This window comes from Tupaia chinensis, unplaced genomic scaffold, assembly GCF_000334495.1.
Source record: "Tupaia chinensis unplaced genomic scaffold, TupChi_1.0 Scaffold000250_1, whole genome shotgun sequence".
NCBI classification, from domain to species: Eukaryota; Metazoa; Chordata; class Mammalia; order Scandentia; family Tupaiidae; genus Tupaia; species Tupaia belangeri.
This window is the reverse complement of record NW_006159730.1, coordinates 2,462,989-2,478,105: the sequence shown is the minus strand read 5'-3', so window position 1 is coordinate 2,478,105 and position 15,117 is coordinate 2,462,989. Positions and strand designations below refer to the sequence as shown.

Genomic DNA, 15,117 nt, shown 5'->3' with positions numbered 1-15,117 from the left:
ATCTCCCAGGGGGGATGGTCACGCCGCAATCCCTTCTCCTCCATTCTCCTCTCAGGATCTTGGGCATGCATGCACATGCGCCCGGCGTGAGTTTTAAGTCACCGGGTCCGGGACGCAAACCACGGTCGACTACGTGGGAGTTCAGCGACATAGCCATTACGCTAACTGCTGGTTCCCAATACTTTGATCATTTTGAAAATAAGACCCATATTATTGCCTCCTCAGAAGTTCAAGAGACTGGAGGGAAGTTCAGAAAATAGTTTATAAACTGATATTATTATGGTTTCTAAATAATAAAAATAAGATTTGGGACTTGGTTCGTAGTGGTAGAACCTTAGCATATGCCAAAATTTGCTTAGTTTTTTTTTTTTTTAGAGAGAGTTTGCAATAGGGCACATGCACTGGTCAGAGAGACAGAAAGTGAGAGAGAAATCACTTCCCAGGGGGAATGGCCATGCTGCAATCCCTTCTCCTCAATTATCCTCTCAGGATTTTGGGCACGCATGTGTACATACACACACCCCTGTCGTTTCAAGCTGCCATGTCTGGAACTCGAAACACAGTTTACCACATGGGTGTCCAGTGCCTTAACTATCACGCTACCTACTGGCTCCTTGCTTAGGTTCTTTCTACTGCTCTACAAGAATGCCATACTTGGGACCAGCACTTGGTGTAATGGTTATGTTGCTGGGCTCCCATGTAGTCGACCGCGGTTCAAGTCCTGGAACCGGTGGCTTAAACTCACACTGGGAACGTGTGCATGCGTGCCCAAGACCCTGAAAGGAGAATGGAGAAGGGATTGCAGCGTGACCATCCCCCCTGGGGGGTGATTTCTCGCTTTCTGTCTTTGCGTTCTGTCTCTCTCTTTCTGGCGAGTGCATGTGCCCTTTAACAAAAACCTCTCAAAAAAAAGATAAAAGTAGCTAAAATTTGCTTTCTACACTCCATTTCTTCTCATTCCTTCTCAACCAACAAAAAATATTCCTTGAAGACTTATTCCAGAATGTTCAATATTAGAAAATCCAATAGTATAGTTCATGGCATTAGTATATTTAATAAGAAAAATATTTATTCAAAAAAAGTATGACTCTCAGTAATAATAAATTCTTGGTGTCATGGTGTTTCAAGTGCCCTGTTTTATCTTCTCTCTCTAGCTATGCAGTAGCTTTAGAAACAACCAACCTGACAGTGGCTGGAAGGTACAGGCTGCGGTGAAGTTTCTCTAAGCCCCGTTCAGGTCTAGCCGCTATGGTACAGTGCTTGCACCCTGCAAGGCTGGAAGCCATATAGTGACCACAGTTTAGATTTGGAGTTGACCTGAAAACATGCTTTGTACCCAGGATTCTGAGGAGCTAGAGGGCTGGGGAAACAGAGATTACAATGTGAGAAGACCCTGTCAAGGTGCTTACCTTCTCTCTTTCTCAATTGCATGCACACATACTATATAAAAAAACAAAAAGCTCCATTCACAGAGATGTCATTATTTGATCTGTCTGGTCATTCCTTAGAAAATAATCCATAACAACTGTTTAATAACATCACAGCTGCCTGAGTCAGTGGATGCTAACTAAATGTTTACAAGGAATAGCAGTGATGTCCAGAAGGGATATTGAAATTTTCTGACATGCTCCTGAGAGTCTAGAAGGCAACGCATGTGTATAGAGCTCTGCATTTATCCCAGGACTGTGTGCATACAGAAGATCTGAGAAGACCCTAAGCTCTCACCTCTGGCTAATCTAGAAATCTGTGCAAACAGAAAGGGAACACTAAGGCAGACTTGGTACCTGTCTGAGTGTCGAAGATGTGCTTTAACATGGTTACTGAGCCAGTAAGCACATGCAAAGATGTTTGATATCACTAATCATTAGGGAAATGCAAATCAATGATCACAATGAGATATCCCCTCATACCCATCAGGATGGCCAGTATCAAAGAAACAGAAATGACAAGCATTGGCCAGGATGTAGAGAAATTGGAATGCTTGTGCACTACTGATGAGAATATAAATGTTGTAGCCAGTATGCAAAATAGTAGGGAAGCTCCTCAAAAAATTAAAAATGAAATTATAGTATGATCCAGCAATTTCACTTCTGGGTATATATACAAAAGAATTCAAAACAGGATCTCAAAGACAGATGCACACCGTGTTTATCACTGCATTATTTACTAGAGCCAAGAGGTGAAAGCAAACCAAGGTGAAGCGGAAGAGAAGGGATTGTGGTGTAACCACACTCTATTGGGGATGCTTTCTTCTCTCTCTCTCTCTCTCTCTCTCTCTGCCTCTCTCTGGCAAGAGTACATGCAACTGGTTCAGACCACTTGAACATACCAAGAATACCTGTGTACACCTATGATCTCAGCTGAATAGGAAGCTGGGAGGAATATCACAGTATAACAAAACCCTGTCATGGGTACCCCTCTTTCCATAAATAAATAAGTAAACGTTAAAAAAGAAACTCATAAATTTATTCTCTAAAATAAAAAGAAAAAAGTGACTAGGGAGTAAAACTGGTACACTAGGGGGGCAGCCGGTGGCACAGTGGTTAAGGGCACTGGACTCCCACATGGCCAACTGTGATTCAAGTTCTGGGCCTGGAGGCTTGCTTTCTTGCTTTCTCACTTTCTCTCTCTCACTCTCACTCTGTGTCTCTCTGGTAAAATTAAAATAATTCTTAAAAAAGAAAACCCTGGTACACTAGAAAATTTCATTAACACGAAAGAAAGCAGTAATGGAATAATAGCCATGTAATAAAGATAAAAGGCATATAGAAGACAAATATCAAAGCAGCAGACATAAGCCCTACCTTATCAATTACTACAGTAAATTATTAAAGTCTCTAATCAAAGGACAGAGAGCAGAATGCACTTTTAAAAATTAACTAATTTTTTTTCTTTTTTCAATTGCCAGAGAGTATGTGGGCTCACCAGAGAGAAAAGTGGGGAGGAGAAAGAAGAGAGGGAGAAAGAGAGAGAGAAAGAGAGAGAGAGAAAGAAAGCAGCCCCTACAATGGGGTATGGTCACACTGCATTCCCTTTCCTTCATTTCTCTATGCTGTCGGGATTTTGGTCACACACACACTCACACACACACCTTCAGGGCCACGATTTGAATCAGTTTGCCATACTGAATTTCATTCCCTTAACCACTAGGACATATTGCTGGCCCTTAATATAAATGCTTTCTGTTGGGTCATCAGAGTTCACAATGACATAAACAAAAGATTGTAGGGAACCAGCAGTTAGCGTAATGGCTATGTCGCTGGACTCCCACGTAGTCGACTGCAGTTCGCGTCCCAGACCCGGTGGCTTAAAACTCACGCCGGGCACGTGTGTGTGCGTGCCCAAGATCCTGAGAGGAGAATGGAGAAGGGATTGCAGCATGACCATCCCCCCCTGGGGGGTGATTTCTCGCTTTCTGTCTCTATGTCTCTGTCTGTCTGGCGAGCGCACACGCCCTATAGCAAAAAAACCTCTAAAAAAAAAAAAAAGATTGTATAAATTTAAAAATTCATGGAGAAGAGATAAATCTCCCTTACAGAATAATTCCAAATAAGTTATCTAGCTAGTTGTTCTTTCCAGGAAATAGTCCGATAGATCTTTATTTGCCCCTGTGGTTTTTTTGCCCTTTTTTTTTTTTTCTGGAAGGCATATGCACTCACCAGAGAGAGGGCGAGGAGAGGAGAAAGCAGTCCCCACTGGGAAGGGTCATGCTGCAATCCTCTCTCTCTCTCTCTCTCATCTTTTGGGATTTGCGGCATGCACACACAAGTGCCTAGTGTGTTTCTCAAGATGCCAGGTCCAGAACTCCAACTGCATGGTTGGTCATGGGATCCAGCTGCCTTAACCACCAAACCACGGAACCAGCAGTCCCTTTTCATTTGGGTGTGGACAGCACCTAGTGACTTGTTTCCAAAGTTCAGAGCATAGGAAGAAGGTTAAAAAGTAACTTTACAGAGCCAGCAGGTGGCATGGTGGTGAAGGTGCTAGACTCCCACATAGTCAATCATGGCTCAAGTCTGAGACCTGGAGGCTTGCTTTCTCACTTTCTGTCTCTCCACTTGCTCTCTCTCTCTCTCTCCCCGTCTCTAGTGAGCATGTATGCCCTATAGCAAATTAAATAATAAGTTAAATTAAATTAAAGTAACTTTACAATGGAGAAACCCCAGCCAGGTGACCAAGAATTACATCATTAGTGATAAATCAGGTTGATATGATATAATGAGAATGGCATTTTATCTCAGTGGTATTATTCCCAAAATTACATAGCCCCTATCTAATCTTGATTTAAAAAAAAAAAAAATTAAAAATGGGGCCAGCATATGGCATTGTGGTTATGCTACTGAACTCCCACATGGCCAACCACAGTTCTAGTCCCGGACTTAGAGGCTTGAAAGTCATACTGGGCGTGTGTGTGTGTGTGTCCAAGATCCTGGGAAGAGAATAGAGGAGAAGGGATTGCAGCATGGCCATGCTCTCTGTGGGGAGATTTCTCACTTTCCCTCTTACTGTCTCTGTCTCTCTCTCTCTCTCCAGAGAGTACACAAAACCTAAGGCAAAAACCTCTAAAAAAATTAAATTTAATTTAAAAAGTCCCAACTGGAGGACAGTCAACAAAATACCTGATGATGTTATGGAGACACAATAACTAATGTAATGTGATATTCTGAATGGGATCCAGAACAGTATATTGCAAATAGAGTCAGAATGGGTTCATCTGGCTCCCCTCTCCTCCTGTCTTATCATGAATGAAGGCCACAGGGTAAGCAAGTTATGTTATTAGTTGTATTGTGCTTGCACACTTATGTAATGATGACTGCTATTTTACACCACTGAATATAATGCACATGTGTGTGTACGACAGTTTGGTTTTGGCAATGAGCCACTACTGTCCACAGCCCTTTTAAAAGGAAAGGAGCACTTGGTCAGCTAGGCCTGTGCAGAGCAGCCCTGTGCCTTGGCTTGACTCAGCTTAGGCTCAGTTCAGCTTAGCTCCATGTGTGAGCTTTGAGAGGCAAGAATTGCCTTTGAATGCTGCTGTGGGCTTTACGAGCCTACTAAGAGCTCTGTGAGCTCCCACTAAACTCAGTCAATAAATAACATGGCATCAGTGCTTCTTTTTCCAACTCCCTGTGTCTCTGTTTGACCCACCCTTCTGAGGAGAAAAGAACCTCACCAAATAAACAGAAAAAAAGGCAATATAGAAAAACTAGTGAACCCCAAATAAAGTTTGGAGTTAATAGTAATAGACCAGTATCTGGGGTTGGCCGGTGGCATGGTGATTAGGGTGGTTGGACTCCCACATGGCTAATTATGGTTTGAGTCCCAGACCTGGCAGCTTGCCTTCTCACTTTCCTTCTCTGTCTCTCTCTGGTCAACTTCGATAATTTTTTTTTTTTAATTTAAAAATAGTAATAAACTGGGGACAGCAGTTGGTGTATTGGCTATGTTGCTGTACTCCAATGTAGTCTACCACGGTTCAAGTCCTGGACCCAGTGGCTTAAACTCACTCTGGGCACGTGTGTGTGCGTGTCCAAGATCCCAAGAGGAGAATGGAGGAGAAGGGATTGCGACATGGCCATCCCCCCTGGGGGGTGATTTCTTGCTTTCTATCTGTCTCTCTCTGTCTTTCTGGCGACCTAGCAAAAACCTCTTTAAAAAAAAAAACAAAGAAAAACCAGTAATAGACCAATGTCTGTTAGTTGTTACAAATGTAGCATAGATGTTAACAATAGAAGAAACTGAATGAACATAATATGGGGACTTGACTCTCTTTGCAACTTTTCTATAAATCTGTAACTATTCTAAAATTTAAAACTTATATTTGGGGGGACCAGCTGGTGATGTGGTGGTTATGTGCTGGATTCCCACATGGCTGGAGTCGCAAACCTGGCAACTTCAAAATCATTATCAGACATGTGTACATGCATGCCCAAAATCCTGAGAGGAGGATGACGGAGAAGGGATTGCAGTGTGACCATTGCGTCCTCCACCTGGAGGGTAATCATTCTCTCTTTCTCTCTCTTTCTCCCCAGCAAGTGCACATGTCTGATGGCAAAACACTTAAAATATATAAACAAATAAAACAACTTTTGAGAGATTTTTGCGTTAGGGCATGTGCACTCACTAGAAAGACAGACATAGAAAGCAAAAAATCACCCTCCAAGGGGAGATAGCCGTCCTGCAATCACTTCTCCATTTTCCTCTTAGGATTCTAGGCATACATACACACATACCCAGCACAAGTTTCAAGACACTGGATCTGGGACTTGAACCACAGTCAACCATGAAGGAGTCCAGCACCCAACCACTATGCCACCTACTGGCCCTCTAAAAAACCTTTTCTTTTCTTTTCTTTTTTTTTTTTTTTTTTTAGAGATTTTTGCTATACAGCACATGCACTTGCCAGAGAGACAGAAAACGAGAAAGCACCCACCAGAGGGGATAGCCACATCACAATCCCTTCTCCATTCTCCTCTCAGGATTTTGGGAACACAAACACACACACACACACATATACACACACACACGTCTGACATGAGCTTTAAGCTGCCTGGTCCAGGATTCGAACTGTGGTCAACTACGTGGGTATCCAACAACATAACCATTACACCATCTGCTGGTCCCTAAAGCAACTTATTTTTAAAGAATTATTGGAGGCCTGGGATCAGTGGTGTACTAGTTAAGGACGCTGGATTCCCACATGGCCAACCATGGTCTGAGTCCTGGACCTGGTGACTTGCTTTCTCACTTTCTCTCTCTTTTCCTCTGTCCCTCTCTGGTCAAATTAAAACAAATAAATAAAATAATTCTTAAAAAAAGAATTATTGGAGACCTGTCAATAGCCATGGGAGTGAGCTTTTAAGTAGATCCCTCCTCCATTGAGCCTGGAGATAACCGCTGCCTCAGCTGACACTGGACTGTAACCTTGTAAGAGACCTTGAACCATAAACATCCAGCTGAGCTACACTGAGATGTCCTACTCACAGAAACTGTGAAGTAAAAAAGGCTTGTGGTTTCTTTTTTTAATTTTTAAAAAATAGTTATTTTATCTTTTATCTTTCTTTTTTGAGAGATTTTTGCTATAGGGCATGCTCACCAGAGACATAGAAACAGGAAGACAGAAAGCAAGAAATCAACCCACACAGGTGATGACCATGCCACATCCTTTCTCCTCCATTCTCCTCTTGGGATTTGGAGCATACATGCACACATGTCCAACACGAGTTTTAAGTCACCTTGTCTGAATCACTGTCAACTTCGTGGGAGTCCAGCAACATAACCGTTACGCCATCTGTTAGTCCCAAGAATTATTAATTCATATCACTCATTATTATTATTATTATTATTAATTTGACCGGAGAGAGAGAGGGAAAGTGAGAAATCAAACTGAAAGGTCCAGAGCTCAACCCACCGTCAGGTCCATGTGGGAGTCCATCACCTTGCCTACCATGCCACCTGCTGGCCCCACAAATGTTTGTTGTTTTAAGCTGTTAGTTTTGTTGCACTTGTTACAGAACAATAACTAATACAGTGTAATTCCCTTTATGTATAATATTCAGAAGTCTCCAATGCAAAGCACTAAGGCCATTTGTATTCCATGTGTTTGAAGGTAACATTCCTCCTTTCTTTTACTTTTTTGGGGGAGAGGTTTTTTGCTATAGGGCGCATGCGCTCGCCAGACAGACAGAGACATAGTGACAGAAAGCGAGAAATCACCCCCCAGGGGGGATGGTCATGCCGCAATCCCTTCCCCTCCATTCTCCTCTCGGGATCTTGGGCATGCACGCACATGTGCCCGGCATGAGTTTTTAAGCCACCGGGTCTGGGACGCGAACCGCGGTCAACTACGTGGGAGTCCAGCGACATAGCCGTTATGCTAACTGCTGGTTCCCAACATTCCTCCTTTTGGTTAATAAGTTCTCAGTGTGTGTGTGTGTGTGTGTTTTATTTTAATTTTAAAAATTTATTTATTTATTTAGAGATATTTATTTCAACTTCGTTTATTCATTCATTTATTTTAATTTGGCAAGAGAGCGAGCAAGCGAGAGAAAGTGAGAAAGCAAGCCACCAGGACCAGGACTTTAACTGCGGTTGGCCACATGGGACTGTCCAGCACCTTAACCACCACATCACCTCACCTGCTGGTCCCTCAGTGTGTATTTTGTTTTGTTTTGTTTTGTTTTGTTTTGTTTGAAGTTTTTGCTATAGGGCACATGCGCTCGCCAGAAAGACAGAGAGACACAGAGAGACAGAAAGCGAGAAATCACCCCTCAGGGGGGATGGCCATGCTGCAATCCCTTCTCCTCCATTCTCCTCCAGGGATCTTGGGCATGCACACATACGTGCCCAGCGTGAGTTTAAGCCACCGGGTCCAGGACTCAAACCGCAGTCGACTACATGGGAGTCCAGCGACATAGCCATTAAGCCAACTGCTGGTCCCACCTCAGTGTGATTTTTACAACAGATTCTACAACAAATTTTCTTAGCCCAAGGCCATCTCAAAAATTTTATTTCAGAGTATAAAAAGAAACCATATGTTGATGAATGCCAAACCCATACCCCCAGCCCAGGTTCATTTCCTTCTAGACACGTACACTTGGATTGTACATGGCATCTCATTCTCAACATCCCCAATAGCTCTCATCAATTACTGCCCCATCTAACCCTCATCCTTGACTTCTTTTTTTTTTTTTTTGGAGAGATTTTCACCGTAGGGCGCGTGCGCTCGCCAGACAGACAGAGAGAGACATAGAGACAGAAAGCGAGAAATCACCCCCCAGGGGGGATGGTCACACCGCAATCCCTTCTCTTCCATTCTCCTCTCGGGATCTTGGGCACGCACGCACACGCGCCCGGCGTGAGTTTTAAGCCACCGGGTCCGGGACACGAACCGCGGTCGACTACGTGGGAGTCCAGCGACATAGCCATTACGCTAACTGCTGGTTCCCATCCTTGACTTCTTTTCACTCACCAACTCACACTCTCTCTACCCAACCACTAAATTCTGCTGATAATAGCTCCTAAGTATTTGGTCATCGGGAAAGTCAATGATGTATTTTTCTGTTTTTCTGTGCAGAAATGCATCATGACTTTTCCAATGACTCAATATTTCTTAAAAACATCCTCTTATATCTAGCCCGAATATCACTAGTCTATACTTTAAGTGCTCATTATCTCTGCTGGGTCTTCTACTCCTTTCTTCTCCCAATGTCCAGTACACACTCACGCACACACACACACACACACACACACACACACACTTTAACCAGTACTATCTGATTAAAAAAAAAGGTTGACTATCTACCTCAAAACAAAAGCCAGGCTCCACAGGGTAGCATACAAACTTTTCCAAGATCTGGTTCCTGTCCACTCCTTTACTTATTTTACTCTAATGCTTAGAATTCCCATAACTACCAGTTGTTTCTTTCTTCCTATATGTTTTTTTTTTTTTTGAGAGAGAGATATTTTTGCAGTAAGAACACATGTGCTTGCCAGAGAGATAGAAAGAGAGAAATCACCCCCCGGGGGGGATGGCCGCACCACAATCCCTTCTCTTCCACTCTCCTCTTGGGATTTTGGGCATGCATGCACATGCGCCCAGTCTAAGTTTTAAGTCATTGGGGTCCAGGACTCAAACTGCAGTCAACCACGTAGGAGTCCAGCTACGTAACCATTACACCATCTGCTGGTCCCTACCAGTTGTTTCTTACATACGTGCCTGGTATCATACTGTGTCCTCAGCCTAAAATGCCCTTCCCCTGAGACCAGCAGATGGCGTAATGGTTACATCACTAGACGACCACATAGTTGACTATAGTTCAAGTCCTGGACCTGGCGGCTTAAAACTCATGCCAGGCATGTGCGCGTGCATGCCCAAAATCCCAAGAGGAGAATGAAGGAGAAGAGATTGCAGCATAGCCATCCCTCCTGGGGGTGGGAGTGGGGGTGAGTTTTTGCTTTCTGTCTGTTTCTCTGGCAAGTGCACATGTGCTATAGTGAAAATCTCTCCAAAAAAAAAAAAAAAGCTTTTTCTGAAGTCCCAGTCTATGTAATCTCTCCATTCCATGCTCTCTGAACACTCAGTGTTTTATTATATGCTACAGAATATAATTTACTCATTTAATAAGATGTATGTATATGTTGAAAGTGAGATTCACTTTATGTACTTGAATTTGGGGGGGGGAGATTTTTACGATAGAGTGTGCATGCTGCCTGAGAGACAGAGAGACAGAAAGTGAGAAATCACCCCCTAGGAGGAATGGCCATGCCAGAATCCTGTCTCCATTCTCCTCTTGGGATTTTGGGCACATATGCACTCACACACAGCATGAGTTTTAAGTCACAGGTCTAGACTTGAACCACAGTCAACCACATGGGAGTCCAGCACCTTAACTACACCACCTGCTGGTCCCGCACTTATATTTTTTGTGGACTGAAACACATGTACTGACCTAGTCAGAATTTAGTAATACTCTCAAATTAATTGCCATTTTGTTAATAACAACTGCATCTGTAATCATAAGATTATATGTTTATTTTGCCTATAGATAATACTTGGATTCATGTAAATTTACTGGAATAATTTCCTGGTGCTTAATATAGTACTTAGGACACTGTACGTACTTAAAGAAATTATTAAACTCACTTTTTAAAAAAAAAAAATCACTGGACACTCATTTCATGAGGTTTCTCCTCCACTCCCCCAATATCATGTCCCTACTCCAAACAAGTCATTAAAAAATAATTAATGTATTAATTTCACTTAGAGAATTAGGTAAACCTCAGATAATAGACCCAAGGCCAAATCATTTTGCAGAATTAGAATGTGTTCAAGAAATCAGTTATAGGGATGGGCAGGTGGCATGGTAGTTAAGGTGTTGGATACTCCCACATGATCGACCATGGTTTGAGTCCCAGACCTGGTGGCTTGCTGTCTCGCTTTCTCTCTCTCTCTTTCTCTCTCTCTCTCTCTCTGTGTATCTCTTTCTAGTCAAATTAAAATAAATAAGTAAAATTTAATTTAAAAATTCTTTAAAAAAGGTACAATTGAATTGGATTAGACTTCAACACAGAGATGACTTTGTTTCTCCAAACAGCTTTCATTTAGAAAGAGGCCATTCCTCCAACATGTGAAGAAGCATAAATACACTTTCTTCTCAGTCACCGAGGAAGAAATGTCCCTTCTTGATGGGCTGACACTATTTCTTTTTTGTAGGTCTTTTCCCTTCTCCTTTCTGTGGTTTCCCTTTTACACGAAGCTTCTTTAACTCATTTGCTCATTCTTAAAATCTTTTTAAAAAATATTTATTTATTTTATTCATTCATTTATTTATTTTAATTTGATCAGAGAGAGAGAGAGAGGGAAAGTGAGAAAGCAAGCCACCAGGTCCAGGACTCAAATCATGGTTGGCCATGTGGGAGTGCCTTAACCACACCACCTGCTGGCCCCACATTCTTAAAATCTTGATGCTCATCTGTAGAGGCCAAGGAAATGAAGTGTCCCCACGAGTCCAAAATAGGTATTGTGATTTGGATACCAATCATAAGTCTCCTTGCTCTTGGCCAAGGGCTGTTTGCTGAAGTTTCATCACTTTCATGGACTTAGAATCAGTAGGCCTGGTGACTTTCCCAGACAGCTGGGCACTCAGATGACTCACGTGCAAGGCATATTCCAAAAGTGAAGACATTTCTTAAGCAGCAAAGTGCAAGAGTTCTCTGGCCCTGACCTTCCTCGCCGATGCATCCTCTTAAATTCACTGTTTTAATGTTAATAGAAATGAACCAAATGTATTAATAATGCCATAATAAACATACATGAGGCAGAATGGAATAAAATCATTTTTATTTCAACTACTAACCGCTATTTTACATAATAATCTAATGACCCATTTTAGCTATAAATAAAGGTTCAGAAAAGTTCATTGCTGGGGCCGGCAGGTGGCATGGTGGTTAAGGATGCTGGACTCCCACAGCGCTGCCTGCAGTTCGAGTCCTGAACCTGGGGGCTTGCTTTCTCTCTTTCTCACTGTGCCCCTCTCTAGTCAAATTAAAATACAATTTTAAAAAGAAAGGAAAGTTAATTGTTTCAGAATCAATTAACTGATAGCTGGTAGGTAAATGTCAGAACTAGAGTTGGACCCTGAGCCTGTCTAACTCCCTGATTACGAAGGCAATTCTAAGCTTTTTCATTGATTTTTTTTGGGTTAAATTTCAGACCATCTCTATCTCCTAATTACTCAATTTCTTGGAACATAAAATAATTACTTTGCAGGGCCAGCAGGTGGCATGGTGGTTAAAGGCAACCTATTCCCATGAGTCCCAGACCTGGCGGCTTGCTTTCTTGCTTTCCCTTTCTTTCTCTCTGTCTCTCTGTCTCTCTCTCTGGTCAAATTAAAAAATAATAACAAATGGAATTAAATAAATAATGCTTAAAAAAATTACTTCACTAGGCCATGGTGAAATTAAGTAAAGTGCTCCAGTGCAGCAATCATGACTATTTGCACACTGATAGTGTAGAAGGCCGCATATTAGATCTTGCATATGAACAACTGTCTGTCCATTTTGTTCTCTTACCCTAACATGGCTGTCTGCTTCTGTAAACCTGCTTGCTCTTCCCATGAGAAAATAGCTTGTGCTAGCCATACAGAAAACCATATCCAGGATGACATCCTGTACCTGCTACTGTCTTTGCTAACTAGCCCCCTTTTGTTTAGCAATGTAACTGCTTACATGGAATCCCCACTCCCCTCAGAAATAATTAACCTGCTTGATTCAGCTTCTGTAACTGCTTGCATAAAAACTCCTGGTAACTGACCCCCTATAAAAAGACTACTCAAACTTCAGTCAGGGCTGCAGTTTTGACTCTCAGCCCCCCTAAACCCCCAATCTCAGACTGTAGTCTCTGGCCAGCTAATAAAGACTCCCTTTAAACTTAATCTGGCTTTGATGGTCGTTCATTCGGTGGCACTCTACAAGAGGCACAGGTTAAAAATACTGTCATGCACCCTATAATAATGTGTCAGTCAACAACTGGCTACTTATACAACAGTAGCCCCATAAGATTATAATGAAACTGAAAAATTCCTATCATCCCAGATGAGATGTCACACCTGTTATCATTGCAGCCCAAGGCATCACTCATATGCTTGTGGTGATGTCGGTGTAAACAAACCGACCTGCTGCTATTCCTGTGAAAGCATACTGCATACATTATATGCAGTGCACGACTGTGTTACTGGTTTATGTATTGGGCTGGTCTTTTTTTTTTTTTTTTTGGAAAGACAGAGGAGGCCAGAAGACACAGAGAGAGAAAGCAAGAAATCACCCCCCTCTGGGGATGGCCATGCCGCAATCCCTTCTCCTCTCAGAATCTTGGGCACGCATGCACACATGCCTGGCATAAGTTTAAGATGCAAGGCCCAGGACTTGAGTGGACAGCTACATGAGAGTCCAGTGATATAGCCATTATGTCAACTGCTGGTCCCATACTGTGCCAGTCTTATAATGGCATCATTTTCTCTTGTGCTTGATTTATTTTGTTTTGTTTGAGAGTTTTTTTTGTTTGTTTGTTTTGCTATAGGGCACGTGCGCTCACCAGAAAGACAGGGACAGAGAGACAGAAAGCGTGAAATCACCCCCCAGGGGGATGGCCACACTGCAATCCCTTCTCCTCCATTCTCCTCTCGGGATCTTGGGCATGCACACACATGTGCCCAGTGTGAGTTTAGGCCACCAGGTCTGGGACTCGAACTGTGGTCGACTACATGGGAGTCCAGCAGCATAGCCATTATGCCAACTGATGGTCCCTCTTATGCTTGGTTTAATCTCATGTTGTTTTGTTCATCATGTCCCAGTGGGACAAGATGTGGAAGAGAGTAATATTAATGATCCTGACTCTGTGTAATACTACAATGTGTGTGTTTGTGTTTGTCTCTTCATTTTCAACAAAACAGTTTAAAAAGTAAAAATAATAATCTTAAAATTGGAAAAATTTTAAAAAGATATAAAGAAAATATTTTTGTGCAGCTGTGCAATTTCTTTTTTTTTCTTTTTTTTTTGAGAGGTTTTTGCTATAGGGCGCGTGCACTCGCCAGACAGACAGAGAGAGACATAGAGACAGAAAGCGAGAAATCACCTCCCAGAGGGGATGGTCACGCCGCAATCCCTTCTCCTCCATTCTCCTCTTGGGATCTTGGGCACACACGCACACGCACCCGGCGTGAGTTTTAAGCCACCGGGTCCGGGACGCGAACCACGGTCGACTACGTGGGAGTCCACCGACATAGCCATTACGCTAACTGCTGGTTCCCAAGCTGTGCAATTTCTTTGTGTTTCAAACTGAGTGTTACTACAAAAGAGTCTAAATTTTTTTTTTTTTAATTTAAGTTTATAGGGGCCAGCAGGTGGCATGGTGGTTAAGGACACTGGATTCCCACATGGCCAACCACAGTTAGAATCCTGGACCTGGTGGCTTGCTTTCTCACTTTCTTTCTCTCTCTCATTCTGTATCTCTGGTCAAGTTATAAAAAAGTTAAATAAAATACATTTTTAAAATTTAAGTTTATAAAATAAAACAGCTAGGGCTAGAAGGTGACGTGGTAGTTGAAGTGTTGGACTCCCACATAGCCAACTGTGGTTCGAGTCCAAATCTGGTGGCTTGCTTTCTCATTTTCCCTCCCTCTTTCTCTCTCTCAGGTGAGCGCACACACCCTGTAGTAAATTTAAACATAATAATAATAATAAATATAATTTTTTTAAAAAGTGAAGGTTTATTATTAAGGGATTGTCTTATAAAATTGGTGTAGCTGAAATGTACAATTTTAATAAAGTCTACAGTACAGTAATGTTCTAGGCCTTCACATTCACTCACTGAGTCACCCAGAGCAACCAGTCCTGCAAATGTCCTATATAGCTGCACCATTTTGTTTCTTTTTTTAAAAGAATTATTTTATTGAACTTTTTTCATTTATTTATTTATTCATTTATTTTAATTTGGGAGAGGGAAAGAATGAGAGAGAGGAAGAGACAGGGAGAAAGTGACAAGGCAAGCCACCAGGCCTGGGACTTGAACCCCAGTCAGCCATGTGGGAATCCAGCGCCTCTAACTACCACGCCACC

General features: G+C 42.3%; 2 protein-coding genes across 2 annotated transcripts in view; both read right to left on the bottom strand.

Moving 5' to 3' along the window:
* The window catches only part of PBLD (phenazine biosynthesis like protein domain containing), a 56,351-nt gene that overhangs the window by 34,621 nt on the left and 6,613 nt on the right, over window positions 1-15,117 (bottom strand). The window lies entirely within an intron of this gene.
* On the bottom strand, window positions 11,422-11,776 carry LOC102502650 (28S ribosomal protein S33, mitochondrial-like). Its single transcript, XM_014587978.1, has one exon. It carries the CDS (start codon window positions 11,685-11,687, stop codon window positions 11,541-11,543), a length of 147 nt encoding a protein of 48 aa, XP_014443464.1. The 5' UTR covers window positions 11,688-11,776; the 3' UTR covers window positions 11,422-11,540.

Coding starts and splice junctions, on each gene's coding strand:
- LOC102502650 (XM_014587978.1), bottom strand. CDS start 11,687: ATGTCTTCACTTTTGGAATATGCCTTGCACGTGAGTCATCTGAGTGCC.